The sequence below is a fragment of the Rhipicephalus microplus genome, chromosome 10 (assembly GCF_043290135.1).
Source record: "Rhipicephalus microplus isolate Deutch F79 chromosome 10, USDA_Rmic, whole genome shotgun sequence".
In the NCBI taxonomy this organism is placed as follows: domain Eukaryota; kingdom Metazoa; phylum Arthropoda; class Arachnida; order Ixodida; family Ixodidae; genus Rhipicephalus; species Rhipicephalus microplus.
Window position 1 is genome coordinate 45,258,078 of NC_134709.1, and position 17,495 is coordinate 45,275,572.

The following is a 17,495-nucleotide window of genomic DNA, read 5'->3' on the forward strand; positions in this document are numbered from 1 at the left end:
CGGAGTCCTTGCATGCTTTTTCCTGCCGCTCAACAAAACGTCGAAAATGTGACCACTTGGCTTGGGCGTAATCCGCGCGTTAGGTGCTGCATTGCGTAGCGCTTTCTCATAGCTGTTTACCACCTGGCAGTTAACTTGTCGCATCGGGCATCCCGGTATTCAGCTGTGGAGATGGTAAATATTCCGTGGGCGGTGGTGTCGGCTACAAAACTGTTTTCACGAGGCCGACTTCGTCGGCGTCGGGCCCAATGCCGAGCCTGAAGCTTCCGAACGGGACCACTCCGGCGGCGTTTTGTGGCCGCGCGTCGTCGACTCCGACCTGGTAGAGAGGGTGGGACATAAGTTGCGATGTTTTACTAGTACGACGACCATGCGTCCACATCCATGCAATAGTGATACGCGGCAATGTGAAGTGACAAGTGACCGCGATACATGATTAGATTGCCTTATCAGTAATTTCCGAGTGCAAGAAAGCCCACAATCAAGATACTGATCATCGGAAAACGGTGCATACACGTATGCAAGCGATCAGTGTATCTTTGAGGGCTGTAATTCTCTGCACCAGCGGGCGCTAGGTTCTTTTTCGGTCACACCTACAATACCAATATTACTTACGAAGTGACACAAGCTTCGCTTGAGTCCCGCCACTGGGAACAGTAACATCTGGTCACCCGAAAAATGAGCCCTACACGTGCACCGTTCCTCACCTCTTGCTCTCGCGGTACTTGCGCCGGGCAATGTCGTCTCTAATCTGGTCTTCGATCTCCTTGGCCTTGGCTCTCCGCTCTTCCTGCTGCTCGTCCCGGTCACTGCGGCCGCGACTGTACCCGTCCCCTTCGTCGTCTGACGAGGGCCGCTTGCGAACGTACTGGCTCTTGGCCTTGAAGAACTCGTACAGGCCCAACTGCTCCCATCCCTCGCTGAAAAAAGAACAATACGCATTCATGAGGAACAGCTGACAGACGTGATCAAAAGGGGAACACCAAGGACAAAAGGGCATATGTAGAATGGGAAAAAGTTTGGGTGTGTTGGTAGTTCATCCTATTCTAGAAACAATAGTGGACTAAACGAACAGAACACAACATAAAAACTGGAAAGAACTTCTGCTGTCTTCATCCTGTCCCGTATTCATTTAGTGCGCTATGATTTCTGAAGTACATATGCAGAATATTTGTCATAGGGTGGGGGGAAGGAGAGACTAGCTGGCAAGGCTCGCTCACAGATTCATAATTTACACAACATGGAATGAGACGGACACACACAGTCCCTGTCGTGTTGTGATGGGCCGTGCGAATTTCGAAACCTAACCGACTAGCCCAGCAATGGGCTCTATGAAATTTCAACTCTAAAAGAGGTGAAGGGCAGCTCAACCAGATTTTGTGAACAGAGCTTGTACTGAATTCTTAGTTAATCATCAAGCAGATAATATTGTAGTGCTACAGAGCTCTAATCAGTCTGAGCCTAAAGGAAAGAGACAACAAAGTATGGAAATCACAGGCAACAGGAGAAGTACTGAACTGCGAACCTGTACCTGTGTCGATTCTATGGCCCTTGATAAAGGTGTGCTGCTACCTACCATTGCGAATGTTCCCACAGGCTGGACCCCGAGCATGACTACCTGGGATTGTTTCTCAGAACCTAGCATCATTAATGTGCTGAACGTGCGAACCCCTTCACAGTGCTCTCTCCTTTGCTGGCGTACCTCGTACAGACGCTTGATGCATCAGAGCACCCCAGCTGCCCCCTTCAACCCTTAGTGTTTCGGTGCTTATAAAAGGCCGGCACATCTAGCAATGGAGGCTTCCTTGTCCACATGCTTTGTTCGTGAACTGTCTTTGTTATGAATTAAACGCTCTTTTTTTTTTCGGCTGTCTTTTGCCTTGCTGCTGCCTGGATGTTCCCAGCCTAGACCTTTGGTCTTCACGTCCTTCTACCCAAGAGACCCCGGGGCCTCTTTTAACACCATACAGAACATTATATGGCTCGCTTACAGCATACAAAATGCCATGATAGCACAAACTGTGATTATGCACTAACTTGTCAGATATGCAGTAATTGGCTCCAATCACAGCTACCCTTCAAATCAATTAAGTGCAGAACTGGAAGTGTAGCAGTGCAGAAATAGCGTGTTAGACTAACCTGTTACGCGGCCGCTCGTGAGAAGGTGGACTGTAGAACATCTCCACGGCTTGCATCAGGGCCTCGCTGGGGGGCGCTGGTGGAGGCAGCCGCATTTCCTTGGGGTCCAGCGGCCTGTAGTCGCTGTCATCGAGCTTCATGCACAAGCCCAGAGAACAAAACGTGCGGGTGAAGCAACGGATCAACTAGACAAATAAAAACATTAAGCTGGCACACCTGAACTAGCAGCCCAAGTGGTCTGTCTGAACTCCATCTTGTCACTCAATAGGCAGTGCTATAGAAGTGCATGTCGTATGATCATAGAAGTCGAGCTTAAATATCTAATTGCACTCAAACCTCATCATAACGATGTTGCATCTTACAGAATATTAAGTTCTTTATATCCAAAAATTCATTATAAATGTATATTCCAAATGCTATATTGGAAAACTTTTTCATTTATTTTGTTATAATCGATATTTCATTATATGGAGGCTTCAGTGTAAAGCCAAATGTTACGATGAAATGCCCGATAGCACCCACTGCAGAAAATTTTTTGCAAACATGGCCCAAGTGCAAAAGGCGAGGCCACGTACCCTGACGAGGGGCACAATGAGGCCCGCGGGCAGCTCGTAGTACGGCATCGTGGGCACCAGGCACTCCAGGGCCTCCGGGGGCAGCTCCGGTGGCATGTACCCTTGAGAGTTCATGGGGACAAACCCAGGGGGAGGATGGCGCGGGTCAAGTCGGCCAGGCCCTGCGGGCAAGTCTAAGTGCCTTCGCCATCCACCAAAATACCCGTTGCCCATCCCCACACGATGGGAGGGGGAGAAGGCCATGCGACCCCCCTTCCTCCCATGTCGCGACAGTGGGGGTTGTTCGGGAGCGTGCTGCCTGAGGAAGGCTTACGCTGTGGCATCGGGCGAGAGTAGTACTCGTCCAGAACAAGCAGCAGATTCCACGGCGCGCAAAGGAAGCGCACGAACGAGGGGGAACGTGATCCACCTCGACGTTGCGAGGGTGTGCACCGCCCACCCCGTGAAAGCTCCCGTCAGGTCGCACGATTCCCCCTGGAGAAGGGAGACTGACTCAAAGCCACAGACGAGCCCCATCGACAGATGGGGATTGGCCGTGAAGCCCTCGGCGGTATGGCCTAGCCTACTGTTAAAAGGAACGCTGAATGTGCAAACCATGTACACATTTCCTCCTTGGTCACAACCGCCCGGCTTTACGGCAGTGCGACACTTTTCCTATTTCTGCGTGCTACATATCATGAAATTAACAAAAGTTTTTTTTTTCAATATTACACATTTGTTTTTATTTGCTTTCACAAGTTTAGCTTCTCTACTTTTTCTACACACACAAAAAAATTAAATTGTAATTAAACTCAAAGTAGGTTAAAATTGTTTTAAAGAGCACAAGCTGGCTATAAAAAGCTAAGATGAGCTCATTGTCTAGACTCCCCTGGGTATTCTCACCTGGCTGCTTGCCATTGCATTTCACGTGAGGGGTTTACTAAAGCCACCGGTTCAAAATAACAATGATTGCCAAGCTCTCATAAAGGAAAAAATCATTTTAAAAACATATCTTTGCTGCATAGATGACCTTTCAGTTATGCCTTTAAAATGCGTTTTTCGCAAGGTCTATTATGGGACAACTTCGTGAGTTAGAAAATCATGTTCTTGGCAGTTCAGATAGCCTTACTGTAATGAAATTTTGCCCACATAATCCTTGACATATGAAGGGTGCAAGTAATCTGCTTTTAACCCTTGATACAGCCTGTATATTTATTACAAACCTAAAGGAGGTGTTTATTAGAGGCTGAGAATTCTAACTCTCACATTACAATTTTTTTACTACTAAAATGTTTTATGCCCACTTTATTGATAGTTATTTGCATTCTACAGCTAAAGTAGAGAAATATGAGCCAATTATGGCTCAGAACTATAAATTTTTAGCAGCGGAAAATGTTTGTTTAAAAAGAGTTATACTCTATAAATTGTCATGGCATAAAAAAAGTGCAACTTTCTATAAAATTATTTGGATTTTTGAAATCAGCATAAAAGCTTATATATACGAAAAAAATTTTATTGCCCTAGGCTGCATATTAATGGAACCTTTTTTTTTTAAATCGCATCTCCTGTTAAGAATCAAAGATTGGGGTCAACACGTATTATCAACAGCTCGCCCTTAAACTTCGTAGCAGCATGCAAACTAACGAGTCAAAGTTTCCAAAATTTTTTATGCTGCCATTTAGTAGTGACTAGAGCTCTCATGACAAGAAAAAGAAAAGAAAGTAAGACTTGTAAAAGCAAGCTTTGGCACTGCACAAACGGCGTCTGCGATGCATGTTTCACATTGTGTAAACGAGCGGAAATTATGCACAAGCGTTCTATGCAAAACGTGCCGTTATAACATACACAACGCTGTTATGGCCACAACGTCTCCATCACTAAAGCTTGCTAATCTTACGTTTTCTGTCAAGCTAGTGAGGAATCCTTCTTTTTTCTGCTATAATGGCAGTGCCCTCAATTACAACAGGTGCCTCAAGAAAAGGTGTGTTACATTTTAAATAAAGGCGCACAGCGTACGCTACACACACGTGCACATGCAAGTATGTGCAAAACTGCATTCTTCTCGGTACCGGCACTGGGATGGCCCATGTCACCACGAGGAGGCATGCTCTCCGAGTCGATGTAGAAGTTGCCATAGTCCTGCCGGGATCTTGCACCTTTAAAAGACAATATGCAGAAATAAGGGTAAGAACCAGATAGGGAGAGTTGGCCGAGATGCACTTCTTTTCATAGTTTCAAAGCGGCCAGGCAACACTTTTTAAGCTTGGGCAGACCAGGAATTTTACAGCACGGGCCGAGAATTTCTCTAAGCCCACTAAAAATCACTCTCTCTTCTTTGCACAAATGACTGCTGTGTAACCAAAGGTCCCTGCCATATACCCAATTTCCAGGATTTGAGCATCGTAGCCCCATAGTTACTGCGCTCACCGCGGGAGGGCGCCATGTGCCCGCTATCACATTGAAAGTAAGCTGTGTGTGACGCAACTTCTTTCCACCCGGCTATCCCTGCCTGCTTAGCGGCTAGCGGGCTCGTCGGGACGAGCGGTGCATAGTTTCCTAAAAACTAGAGGAGACTCAGGCGCTGCGATTGTTCAGGCGCCGTGGGGACGATGCGATGAATGGTACAGGAATTTGCCCCGCCTTCGTACTTGAGGGCAGCGAATCGAACTTGTGGCTTCGTTTATTGCTGTGTTTTGGTTCTGTTTCGAAGAAAAGAACGACGAGCCCTTTTGAACTTCGTAACCCGATTTGAAATGGTAAGCCTAAAAAATTAAGGTGGCGCAGCGCAACTGCTGAACATTTCCCGATTGTCGTTTCTTGACAAAGCAGCTTCAAGCCCTGTGAAGCCAGAGTGAAGGTAAAGTACGAAGACTAGGCAAATCCGTGCATTACTCATAATTCTCATGCTCGCTGAAGCATGATGCATTGCAGCTCCCATAGACACTAGCGCCAGAGTTTCCTCTAGTGTACATATAGGAAGCTCTACAGAGAGAAAAGAGAAAGCAAGTACAGCATGCAATCTCTGCAACTCTGCTTGTATTAGACTGATTCTAAATATATTTGCAGCGATCGATTCGTGAGGCAACAAGCTAGTTTTAATGAAGCGATACGATGGCTAAATGGAAATGGGTTGCAAGGCCCCTTTAAGTAACGTGCGAGAAATGCAGAAGCTACTTATGAATATTTACTGTTGACATTTCTAAAAATAGCAAACAAAAACTCCGCTATCACCTGAAGCATAGTATTCAAGTTAAAAGTACATATCCCGTATTTTAAGGGAAAATGGCCATAAATGTCACGAACTAACCAACCTGCTCAATATTTCTTAAAAAGTTTCACAAGGCTTGTGTAAATGCTAATTTTTCGGTTCAAAAGAAGCGGAAACAACTTTGAATAGTAGCAGCATTTGACTTTTGATAAAATGTAAATAGTAACCTGTGAAATAAGTTTTAAAATTTACTATAAATATTACAGTTTATATGCCAGTATAGCAAGCTTCTAAACTTCAAAAATTATGAATTGATGTGGGAGTGATATGTTCATTTAACTTTTATTGACTGATATGTCGGGTTTAACATCCAAAAACAACCATATGATTATGAGAGACGCCATAGTGGAGGGCTTCGGAAATTTTGACCATATGGGGTTTTTTAGCGTGCACCCAATTCTGAGCCCACAGGCCTACAGCATTTTCACATACATTGAAAATGCAGCCGCCGCAGCCTGGATTTGATACCGCGACCTGCGTGTCAACAGCCGAGTACCTTAACCACTTGACCACGGCGGAGGGGCGTTCATTTAACTTTAAAGAAAAACTTCTTGGCAGTGCGGATTTCTCCTGAATACCGTATTTACTCGCATAATCCTCGCACTTTTTTTTTGCCAGAAAACTGATGCAAAGTTGGGGGTTGCGAGAATTACGCGGGGAAAACTTTCGATAAAAACGCAGAGAGGGAAAAAGAAAACGAAGTGGCCGCAAATCGGGATTCTCACGCCAGCAACTTACAGCAAGCTTTAAGAAGTACTAATTAGGGCTTACCTCAGCAATAAAAGCAGAGGTTCAACACAAGGCAAGATTTATTTGAGACACAAAAAGTGGAAGAAAATAGTCGAGAATTAGAATACCACATGCAGAGCTTGTGGGCGTTGTGGGCGTAGCGGTAGCGTTCGCAACAACAGGAGCCCTCAAAAGGTAAGCGTACGATGTTAGTATTGGGCTGATGGCAATTTAACAGAATCGTCCGCAGTTTCCTTCTGAAGAAATAAAGTTTACCATCAATCCCAGTTTTAGGCACACAGCAAGCCAAACGCGTCTTGGTGGCTTTCAGCTGTCGTCACCAGTAGCGAACACAAAACTCGTAGGCTCCGAAGGGCCTACCAGCGGCCTTGTTGCCGCTGTTTAGCGCATGATCTATCCCTTGCCACTTGAAGCAGCCGAGTGGTTTCAGTATCGCATAACGTGACAAGATTGCCGGCACAACATACAAAACACGCCGCAACGCGCAACGTTACTAGATCCTGCCTGGCAGGATCTAGTTACTAGATCCTGCCTGGTAATGTTGGCAACGCGCACTGGCCACTTCCGCTTGGCTTGGATTGGATTGAATCTCCGTGCAATAGTACGCTTGATGCTGAAGAGATGGCGCCAGATAGCGCGTGCTATCATCATCAGTGGCTGGAACGAGCAGACGACATTATTGCGGCAGTTTTCGGGGGTGCGATAATTACTTGAGGAAAAAAAAAATCATATTTTTCTCGGGCGATGTGGGGGGTGCGAGAATTATGCGAGTGCGAGGATTACGCGAATAAATACGGTAAATGTTTTCACGGCTCAGCAGCCCTTCACTGCAGTGAAACCACCTTTACAAGGAAAAGTTCATGCGAATCGATAAACACCTGAATAAGTAAGTGCTTTACTGAGAGCATTGAGAGCAAAAAATTATTGAGAGCAAGAAAGTTCAAAATGTTCTTGTGACTTGCTCTTTTGTTATTCGTATTTTAGCTTTTTCTTTGTATTAACATAGGAGGTCCCGCCTGGGATTTACTACCTTGGGACGTCCTCCTGCATACTTACTCACAATGTACATTTCTGATGCTAATAAAGAAACATTTATTGATTGATTGATTGACTCACTCATGTCATAGTCGTCGTAGTAAGGCCGGTCGTTGTCCATGGGGTCGAAGCCTACAACATTTCAAGCAGGAGTTAGGGGCTTTCGGTCGATGAATCAAAAGAACACACAGTGACTGAAGTAGAAAAGTAGAAACGGTAGGGCTGCGTACGTGCACAAGTACGCGAGTGAACCACAAAGTAAAGACACATAATGAGCTGTACTCTGACACCCAATTGTTTTCGCAGTTCTAAAGCTGCCTTTTTTTTTAAATTTAGCTACTAGCTTAACCCCCCGTATTTAGAAATGCTTTTTAATTAAACTTGACTTGCCACTGCCACAAGGCAATGCATTTTAAATGCATTACCACTGCCTTGGCATCGCCTAAAGATGACTCGTTCAAAAAGCAATTGTGCTGCATTGAAGGTGGCGGCAAGTCAACTTGAAGTCAAAGAGCGTTTCTCAATACGGGAGTAAATTTTGTAGCTAGCAAAGAACAGAACATGGAAGGCAGGAATACACGTGTCAAAGAGACAGGGCACACAAGAGAAAGGTCAAGACACCCCAAATGCCAGCTCTCAGCTGAGCCCTCCATTATTCCAAGCAAAAAAGACTGCTTCTGTCTGCGCAACGAGCACGCGATTCAGTTATAGACTGATTTTGAGTCAAGCACGTGTTCACCTTGTACATTTGTAGTTTTCTAACATGCACCAATTGAAATACAAGGTGCTTCTGCATTCTGTCCTCAAGGAACTGTGACTGCTGTATCTAGGAATCTAACACCTTTATCTGCCAAGCTGCTGTAATAGGCTTCTGATGTCCACACAAGGCTTACAACACAAGACTTTCAATGCCCACACAACACTTATGCAGCTTTCAGAGCATTGCTGGCTAGGAATGGAATCGAGTAAAGAGCCACTGTTTTTCTCTGAGAGCATGCAGGCAACAGACGGAGAGGCAAAAACTACCCACCATGCATTCCATGAGGTGGCATGCCACCGTACTGGCCGTGCGGGGGACCTCCGTGATGCATGTACCCGGGTGGTGGTGGGTGGTCATAGCCAGGCGGCATGCCGTAGTGGGGCGGTCCCTGGGGTCCGAAGTGCGACATCGGTGGTGGAGGTCCGTTGCCCATGTACGGTGGCCCTCCACCACCCATGTGACCGCCGCCCATGTGACCCCTGCCACCCATGTGGCCGCTACCCCCGTATGAATCGACCCCGTATGAATCGCCTCCGTATGAATCGCCCGGGTAATGCATGGGGCCTCCGTAACCGTGGTTCATGCCACCTAAGCCAGGAAAAAATAAAAAGGAATCACCACGTTTTAGAAACTCCCGTGGCTCTGTGACTTGTTTATTGCGACAGCAGCAGCAAGTTCCCTTTGCATGCAGCACAGGTTTATTAAGAAAAATACTGTCAGCAACAAAACTTTACAGGATCTGCAGTGCGAGCAGCAACGACAGAAAATTTGCATCGTCGAGCCACTTACTGTTAAATGACTTAGTATCCAGGCTATCGGCCATGGCCTCCACGATTAGCTCTGGCAACACACCGTGTTGCAGGATCTTATCGCAGAGGCCATGGCCGATGGCCTTAACACCATGCCAGTGATGGCAGTTGACGCAGCAATGTAGTTTTCCATTGCTCCACCTCATGCTGCAGATCCTGACTTTTATGGCCGACAGTACAGTACTCACAAACTAAAGCACGAAAATTTAGGGCTCAGTAATGCATATACTTCAGCTTCTTGCTTTTAGAGTTTGTGTAATATCGAAGCAAATTTGACTTGAACGCTTACACCAAAGCCAACATAACCTTGAGCAGAGTTCTCACGAGCAATTTCTTGTGGTAGATGCTATATAAAAGAAACGATGCCGTGTTTCAATCTGTGAGTACTGTACATGCTGTGATTTATGGGAGGCAAGATGTTTGTGAAGACCTCAAATATTTCCCAACTAATGTTTTGATTGTCATCCTAAGTAGAATTTACCTTGACGCAATCTGCACATTCATCGACTACACTGCTTCCCAAGGTATGCAAGAACCAAACAGAATACAAAGTGTAAGATGTTGATACAGTGATGACAGTGAGTGAAAGGAAATGGCATATGGTTGTCAACGAGAGAATGACATAGGCAAAGGTCACTCTCGCAACAGTCGCCATGACTGCCCCCGCCTCCATCCTGAAACATCAGGCACGTTCTTGGCAAAATTTTTTTTTCCAGCTCCGTTGCATGTGCCTTCTCAAATGTGTCAAACTTTAAACTATACTAAATTCTTTTTGAGACCACACGGCGCCGATGTCCTCTGCCCCATCAAGCTCCAAGACATACCGCAGTTTACAAGCAACAATTAATGAAACTGTGTCGCACAGAATGGGAAGGCACGTCACGTCTGGCACTGCTTTACCTCGCAACATTGATTAGAATTTACGTGCAACACACAATAAGCATGCATTTTAGTTATGACCGTGTCACACATATCCCAAACACGCTACGCTGCCGCTGCGTAGCTAGCATGGTTTGTATATCACCTGTTATATGCCTGCAGTACACATACGACTGCAGTAGGGCACAAGCCCTACGAAGCAGTTAACTGAAGATGCTTGTCATAAGCGTCGTCAGCAATTAGGCCATGCTGGTGTGTTTACCACCTCCATCCTTCACGTCTCTGTGTATTTCTGGTGCTTATCCATAATGACATTGTCATGACAATGGCCCCTTCAGATTTTCAATACACGTCTCACCTATCCCACTTTAGCTTTGCTGCAAAGCTGCCTTTCGGACTTGGCTACGAACTCAAGTGGATGAACTCGCAAGAGTGCTAGTTCAAACCTATGTTATAATAGACGCAGCAGAGGTAGGGCTTCAATTAACGCCGTTTCAGAACTGCAGTTTGGCCAGAAAGTCTGAAAAAGCAAACGTTGAAAAGTGTTTCAGCGCCTAAAATTTTCAATATTTTTGTACACTGACATTTATGGAACTTGTGACACTGCTGCTGGAACTGTGACACTGTAATCCATGGCACTCACCAATACTGATTGCATACTAATTAAAAATTTTGCAGGTACGAGTCTGAACATGCTATAAATGAGAGGGCACATTTGCTCCGTTTCTGCTTCCATTGCTCAATGGCTATCAAAATCTTAAGAGTTGTGGAGTATTTCGTTGACATGATAGACAATTGACTGAACGACCTTCGCAAAGTTTTGTACAGCTGCTCGAGCTTGAGCACCGAGTCCAGTAGATTATCATTTCGAAGGCCTTCCAAATGCCGGTGTGACAAGGGTATGAGTTCAGGATAAAATAGAGATTTCTAAAAAAAGGGGGGAAAAATTACCCCTTATCTGCATGTTTCACTGCAAATGTCCTTGAAAGACAATAGTCTTGCGTATGGAGAGAGTGAACAAAACGTTTATTTGATCTGCACGAGAAAATAGGTGAATGGCATTTTGGAGGCGCTGCGTTAGAGTGCCCCAATGCGTGCAGTGGAGGCGAACGAGCGCAACGAGGCACGTGATAAATGAGCGCTATCTGTCAGTTATCTTGGAAAGCGAAACATGGCCTCTGATATCGCAAGCGCGCGGCGTGCGCACCCGTCTCGGAGGCGATAAGGTATATAACGCAAAGCGACGGGTAGGTGCCACCACTGGTTCGTCTTAGCAAAGCGTTGGAAACACTTGCCTTTTCATTGCCAGCGCAGCGTGATAAACGCTACGGTCCTTAGAATTACTTCTGTATGCCATCTTTAGAATAAAGGGACACGCCACAGAATATTGACGTGTTGCTATTGTGCCTCAGGTATGTGCATTAATGCTTTCTAATTGACTATTGTACAAGTATCAACGCTGATCAGTTTTAGGTTTACCAATAGCCAGCTGCAACAGCCCACAAAAGTGGGTACGTGGTCTGCGGCAGGCATGGCCAGCCACGTTACATATGATACGTCGTCTGTCCAACAAATACTGAGGTGCACTACAACCAGCCTGTCGCACTCTCGCAAGAGCTGCGGCCGTTGGAAAGATTTTGTACGGCACACCCATATACATGTTCTCTCCAACGGACATCCAAAATCTGGAACGCCTTTAACGGGCTCTCCGTACCATCGCGGGGCTCCCCAAACACACTAAGATATCCACCCTTGAAGGCGCAGGGGGCTTGCTCTCTCTGAGCAAAACGTCATCCGTGAAGCTCGCACTCGACACCACATCCGCCTGGAAATCACGCCGCAAGGTCGTCGCTTTCTGACCTGGGATTGTCACCGGCATGATGATGCACCTCTTCTTAATCAGTCCTTACCCCCATGGGAAACTCCAATAGCCTCTCGACTGTTCCATCGCCTCATATCTTGTCACAATAATACTGCCTGTCAGTTTCTTGCCACGCGACAACTCAAGGAAGCGAGCTTAGATACCGTAGACATATACACAGACGCTGCCCTCTCCGACGGCGAAGCTTGTATAGCATGGATCTGCGCGCAGAACACCGAGTACACTGGGGCATGCAGGTGCCATCAACCGAACGGTACCCCTATGCATGTCGATCTACTTGCCTTATGGGGAGCGACTGCAAGCCTCCCATACACTATACAGAAACCCCTTCGTGTCTTTACCGACTCGCACGCCGGCTACTCGGAGAGAGAGAGAGAATAAACTTTTATTAATAACAAATGCACACTGAGCCTTCTTTGGGTGAGGCCCTCAGTCCAGGGCTCCGTTGCCTTGCGCGACCCTGCGAGCCCGCTGGACCAGCTACTGCTGTTCCTGCCAGCGTAAGCTGAGCAGTGCAGACTCCCAAGAGGAAAAGGGGTGGGGCTGGGAATGGGAGGAATGCCCTGTGGGGCAGAGCATTCCCACGTGGAGTGGTACACTGTCGGTATGGATCCACAGAAGGGATAAATCGCTTTCATCCGACTCTCTACCCCTCCTACTGCCTACTCGGAAATATTTCGCCCCACGTCGGAGGATGCTACAGCTGCTGCTATTCAAAGCATCATTCGTAGGCATAAAAAAGCTGACAGGTCAATAGAAATAATTTGGACGCCGGGGCATATTGGTGTGCCCGAGGGCAATACGGCGGCACACGCCACTGCTGCTTCTGCAGGTGGGTCGACCAATCTTCCTCTACCCCCACCCCTCAGGGTTAACCCGTATGAGTTCTCAAGTCAAATGGCTCCCTCGGTAGCCACAATGCACAACGTACGCACGTCCCTGCATCATGCTAGTAAAAAACGCATTGCGCGGGTTACCCCACCAGTCCTATTTTCCAGCAAATGTCCGCTTTCACGCTCCCAAGAAGTCTTCATTAATAACGTCTACGCAAATTCTGCACACACTGTACTCTTTAGCAAAATGACGACAACCATATAATGCGACAGTGATGTGCAATCACTGCGAGCTGCGCTGCCGTGCAGACCTTCACCACTTACTGTGGCAGTGTTCCGCATTTGAAAAAGGGCGAATGGCCATACAAGCTTTGCAAACCACAAATTATCGTGAAGCCCTCCTTACGGACCCGGACACGCTGATATTATCTGCCCAATATGGAAGTCAGAGCGACCTGATCAGAGTAGTTTAGGGGGTCCGACAAACCACAGTATTGACCCTATACGCCTCAGTACCAGTGATGGTGAATACAATAAGTGTAAAACCCGTGACACTGTGAACTAGTAGTGTAGTTAGAAAGTCCTGTGCCTCCCCCCCAGAATGCCAGAAAAACAAAGCCAGAATGCCAACCTTTCCCTTCATGCTATCGTTGCTTTTACGTACTGGCACCAGATAGTACTACTGCTTACAGCACTCATACACCAAATATACTTCAGCAAGTCCACGAAGTTCTGTGGTAACCAGCTGGAAGCAAAACTGCGAATCGACCTAGTTTGAACAAATTCGCCTGAGTGGTTCTTGCGCAAGTGCACGAAGACAAGGAAGAGAAACACACATCCAGGAGCAAGCATTGAACTGGTCTAGCAGCAACATATCCCACAGACACAACAGTTGTAGTGAAACGAGCGAGAGAAAGCCGGTACCAACCTGGCCTCATGTCTCTCGATGGCATCTGATCGGGCATCATGTGCGGCGGAATGCCATCCATGTTCATCGACATTGGCCCATATGGGTGCTGTTCCTGCGGCAAAGGATGCCCACTACCGAGTCCATCGTCGGGCATCGAGGCGGGGCCCAAGTTTGGACCCTGACCCACGTTCGGACTGTGGCCCTGAGCCAGTTGAGGGTCCGATTCCGGGATGCTCTTGCTCGCTTGCGCTTCCAACGGCTGTTGCGACTCATCTCCTTCATTGGCGCTGCCACCACCACCGCCGGCACCTCCACCGTCGCCATCTCCGCCTGTGCCACCTCCAACCTCAGATCCAGTAACGGCAGAGTCTTGGCTTGTGGCTTCCTGCAAGGCCCCACGAAGAATCTCATTATTATCAATCAGCCTGACAGTGCCCACTGCAGTACAAAGGCCCTTCCCATGCTTTGCCAAATCAATCCAGTCCTGTGCTTGCTGTGGCCACTTTATTCCCATAAAAGTTCTAACCCCTTAATTGTTTTATTTTTTTTTCGAATTTTCCCACCAACAGCTTTTTTTCAACTTGATATTGAATAACTCTCTTCTAAAATGCATGTTTTGATCAACGAAATAAAAAATGAAGCTAACATTAAGTTAAATTAGCATATCGAAGTTTATTGTCCTATGGTCTAATAGTTTCTTTCACAAATCCCAAAACAATGTCATTGTAGAGAAACTGGCGAATATCACACATCAAGTCATCAAAGTAAATTTCAATATCTGAATAATTAGTGTCCAAAGAGCCATACGATGACAAAAGGATTCTGTTCTGTGACGCTGCATAAGAAACACATGAGTCTTCATCGGAGGACATTTTCTAATCAGTGAACGCAGGTCATGCAAAAATGTGAAATGGCCGTTAAATAAAAGTAATTGGCAAGCAAATGCCACCATCTGTGATGCAACACATGAACTAGCTTGGAAACAACCAAGTCCTATTCAAAAAGCTCACGGGGAGATATCTGAAGCGGACGAGTCACACTCACCCAAAACGGTGTAGGGACACAGATGAGCAAGGATCTGCGCTTGTGCAAAATGGTTAAGGGGTTGCTCTCATCTGCCCACCCAACTTTCTGCTTCCTCTACGTGCGCTTGCCTTCGCTTGGAATTCAGACTGTTACTCTCGAATAACCAGTGCTCACCTGGCTTTCTCACTACGTGCTCAGCCCCTTTCCCTCTCTTTTGTGCTCTCTTTTTTTCAGTTACCGCCTATCATTTTATTTTTTAAGACTCTACAGAGCGAGCTGAATATGAATCTGATTACAAGTGTGGTCAGCAATAGTGGTTTGTCTTACGTTCCCGTGCCTCTCCTATGTTTGACCAATCTATCCAGCCCTGTGATTACTGCCGCCACATTATCCCTCCAAACTTCTTAGCATCTGCCCACTAAGCTTTCTACTCCTCCCCCCCCCTGACATGCTTGCCTTTACTTGAAAGTTGGTCTTACTATTGTATTTACTCCCATAATCCTCGCACTTTTTTTGGCCGAAAACCGATGCAAAGTTGGACGGTGGGAGAATTATGTGAGGAAAACTTTCCACGAAAATGTACAGAGCAAAAAAAAAAAAGTGGTCGCAAATCGGGATTTTCACACCAGCAACTAACAGCAAGCTTTGAGAAATACTACTTAAAACTTACCTCAAAAATAAAAGCACAGGTTCAACACAAGGCAAGATTTACTTGAGACACAAAATGTGCAAGCAAATAGTCGAGAATTAGAATACCAAACGCAAAGCTTGTGGGCGTAGCAGTAGCGTTCATCACTCAACAGGAGCCCTCAAAAGGTAAGAGTACGATGTCAGTATTGGGCTGATGGCTATTTAACAGAATCGTCTGCAGTTTCCTTCTGAAGAAATAAAGTTTATCATCAATTCCAGTCTTATGCACACGGCAGGCCCTGCGCATCTTGGTGGCTTTCAGGTGCCATCACCAGTAGCAAACGCAAAACTCGTCGACTCCGAAGGGCCTACCGGTGGCCCTGTTGCCGTTGTTTAGTACATGATCAATCACTTTCAACTTGAAAGCAGCCGTGTAGCTTCTGTATCGCCCTATAACCTGACAAGATTACAGACACAACATACAAAACACGCTGCAACGTGCACTTGCCGCTTTGGCTTGAATTGGATTGAATTTTTGTGCAATAGTACGCTTGATGCTTAAGATATGGCGCCAAATAGTGCGTGCTATCATCATCAATGGCTGGAACGAGCAGGCGATATTATTGGGGCAATTTTCGGGGGTGCAATAATTACTTGAGGAAAAAAAATCGTATTTCTGTTGGGCGATGTGGGAGGTGCGAGGATTACGCGAGTAAATACGGTATTAAAGACCAACGGTTGTATAACTTATCCTGACTATGCACTTACGTGCCCTTGCCAATTTATTTCTTGATTTTGACTAGGATAAAGGATTTCTTTGACTAAGGGCCTTCAGACTTCGCTGATACCGGCTTTTTCCCTTGTATGATAAGATGGGCTTGTGGAAGGAATAACTGCCACGTTAAACCAACTGCACAATTAGTCCAACAGTCATCCAATTATCAACAAGCATTCGAGCTTCCTGCATATGAATTTGTGGTTCACTATTAAGGGCTGATCAGCCTTTCATGCTTTACCGCCACAGCTTTCGCTGCGTCCTATGAGTAACAAGCACAGTGGGTGTTGCCCAGAACATATACACTCAAACCTCGATATAACAAACCTGGATGTAATGAAATAGAGTTATAATGAAGTAAATAAAAAAAAGACTTGCAATAGACATAGTGTTAAGCACAAACCATTTAAACAAGTTTTCGGATATTAACGAACTTATTTTTGTGTAAAATGCAACTTTGTTATAACGGTTGAAGTGCAGTGCTTTTGTGTGTATGCTTTTTTGTTGTGTCCTGTGGATCAGTCAAGCTATATAGTGCACAGTAATGCTCTACCAACACGCCCAGTCTTCAACCTTGGAAGATTCTAACCAATCATCAAGTGCTATTGCTGGGTATGGAATGCAAATGAAACAGGATATTTATGTCCTATGCAAGGGCCTGATGCTATCACGCCCTTGCATAGGACATAAAGCAGAATAATGATGATAGTGACGACGATGATAGAAGGCCAGGAGTCACACTCGCCTGTTCTGAAGCAGGAGCTTGCTGAGGCTGTTGTTCACTGCCAGTGCTCCCAACCGGTGTGGCGGCCGTGCCGATCGCCACTTGAGGGCCCGGGGCACTGACCGACGTGGGCGGAGGCAAACCAGTCGACATGGGTAGCGCCTGGCCGGTCGTCGTTGCTGGTGCGGGCGCAGCTTGCGGCAGCATGCTAGGCGTTGGCAGGGCGGAAACGCCGGTCAGGCCCGCCTGTGCTGCCATTGCAGGGGGCAGCACCTGGAGACACAGATTGCACAAGGTACTTCACTCGAACCACAACTACGCTGTCCGACAAAGAAGACATTAGTAATTGACCCCTGAACACTTTTCCGAGAAATCGCCGGATGACTTCCTTTAACCGAGCTTACTGCATCACGCATAGACTGCTGCCGAAATTTTTAAAATCCGTCAAGCACGAGCGGAGTTGCAAGGACTTGTCGCACACTTCAAGCACTTTCTCTGTCCTTGCATGTCATCGAGTGCAC

General features: G+C 46.4%; 1 protein-coding gene across 3 annotated transcripts in view; it reads right to left on the reverse strand.

Moving 5' to 3' along the window:
• Positions 1–17,495, reverse strand: part of scaf6 (SR-related CTD associated factor 6) — a 42,846-nt gene that overhangs the window by 8,000 nt on the left and 17,351 nt on the right. For 2 of the 3 annotated variants that reach the window (XM_075875594.1, XM_075875593.1), the window contains exons 11-18: positions 16,996–17,247; positions 13,838–14,204; positions 8,777–9,094; positions 7,828–7,878; positions 4,763–4,849; positions 2,715–2,875; positions 2,140–2,273; positions 708–920 (exon numbers count right to left, since the gene is read on the reverse strand). In XM_075875594.1, coding sequence (XP_075731709.1) covers positions 708–920; positions 2,140–2,273; positions 2,715–2,875; positions 4,763–4,849; positions 7,828–7,878; positions 8,777–9,094; positions 13,838–14,204; positions 16,996–17,247 — 1,583 coding nt within the window. The remainder of the gene's footprint in view (positions 1–707; positions 921–2,139; positions 2,274–2,714; positions 2,876–4,762; positions 4,850–7,827; positions 7,879–8,776; positions 9,095–13,837; positions 14,205–16,995; positions 17,248–17,495) is intronic. The other variant, XM_075875595.1, reaches the window with a different exon arrangement.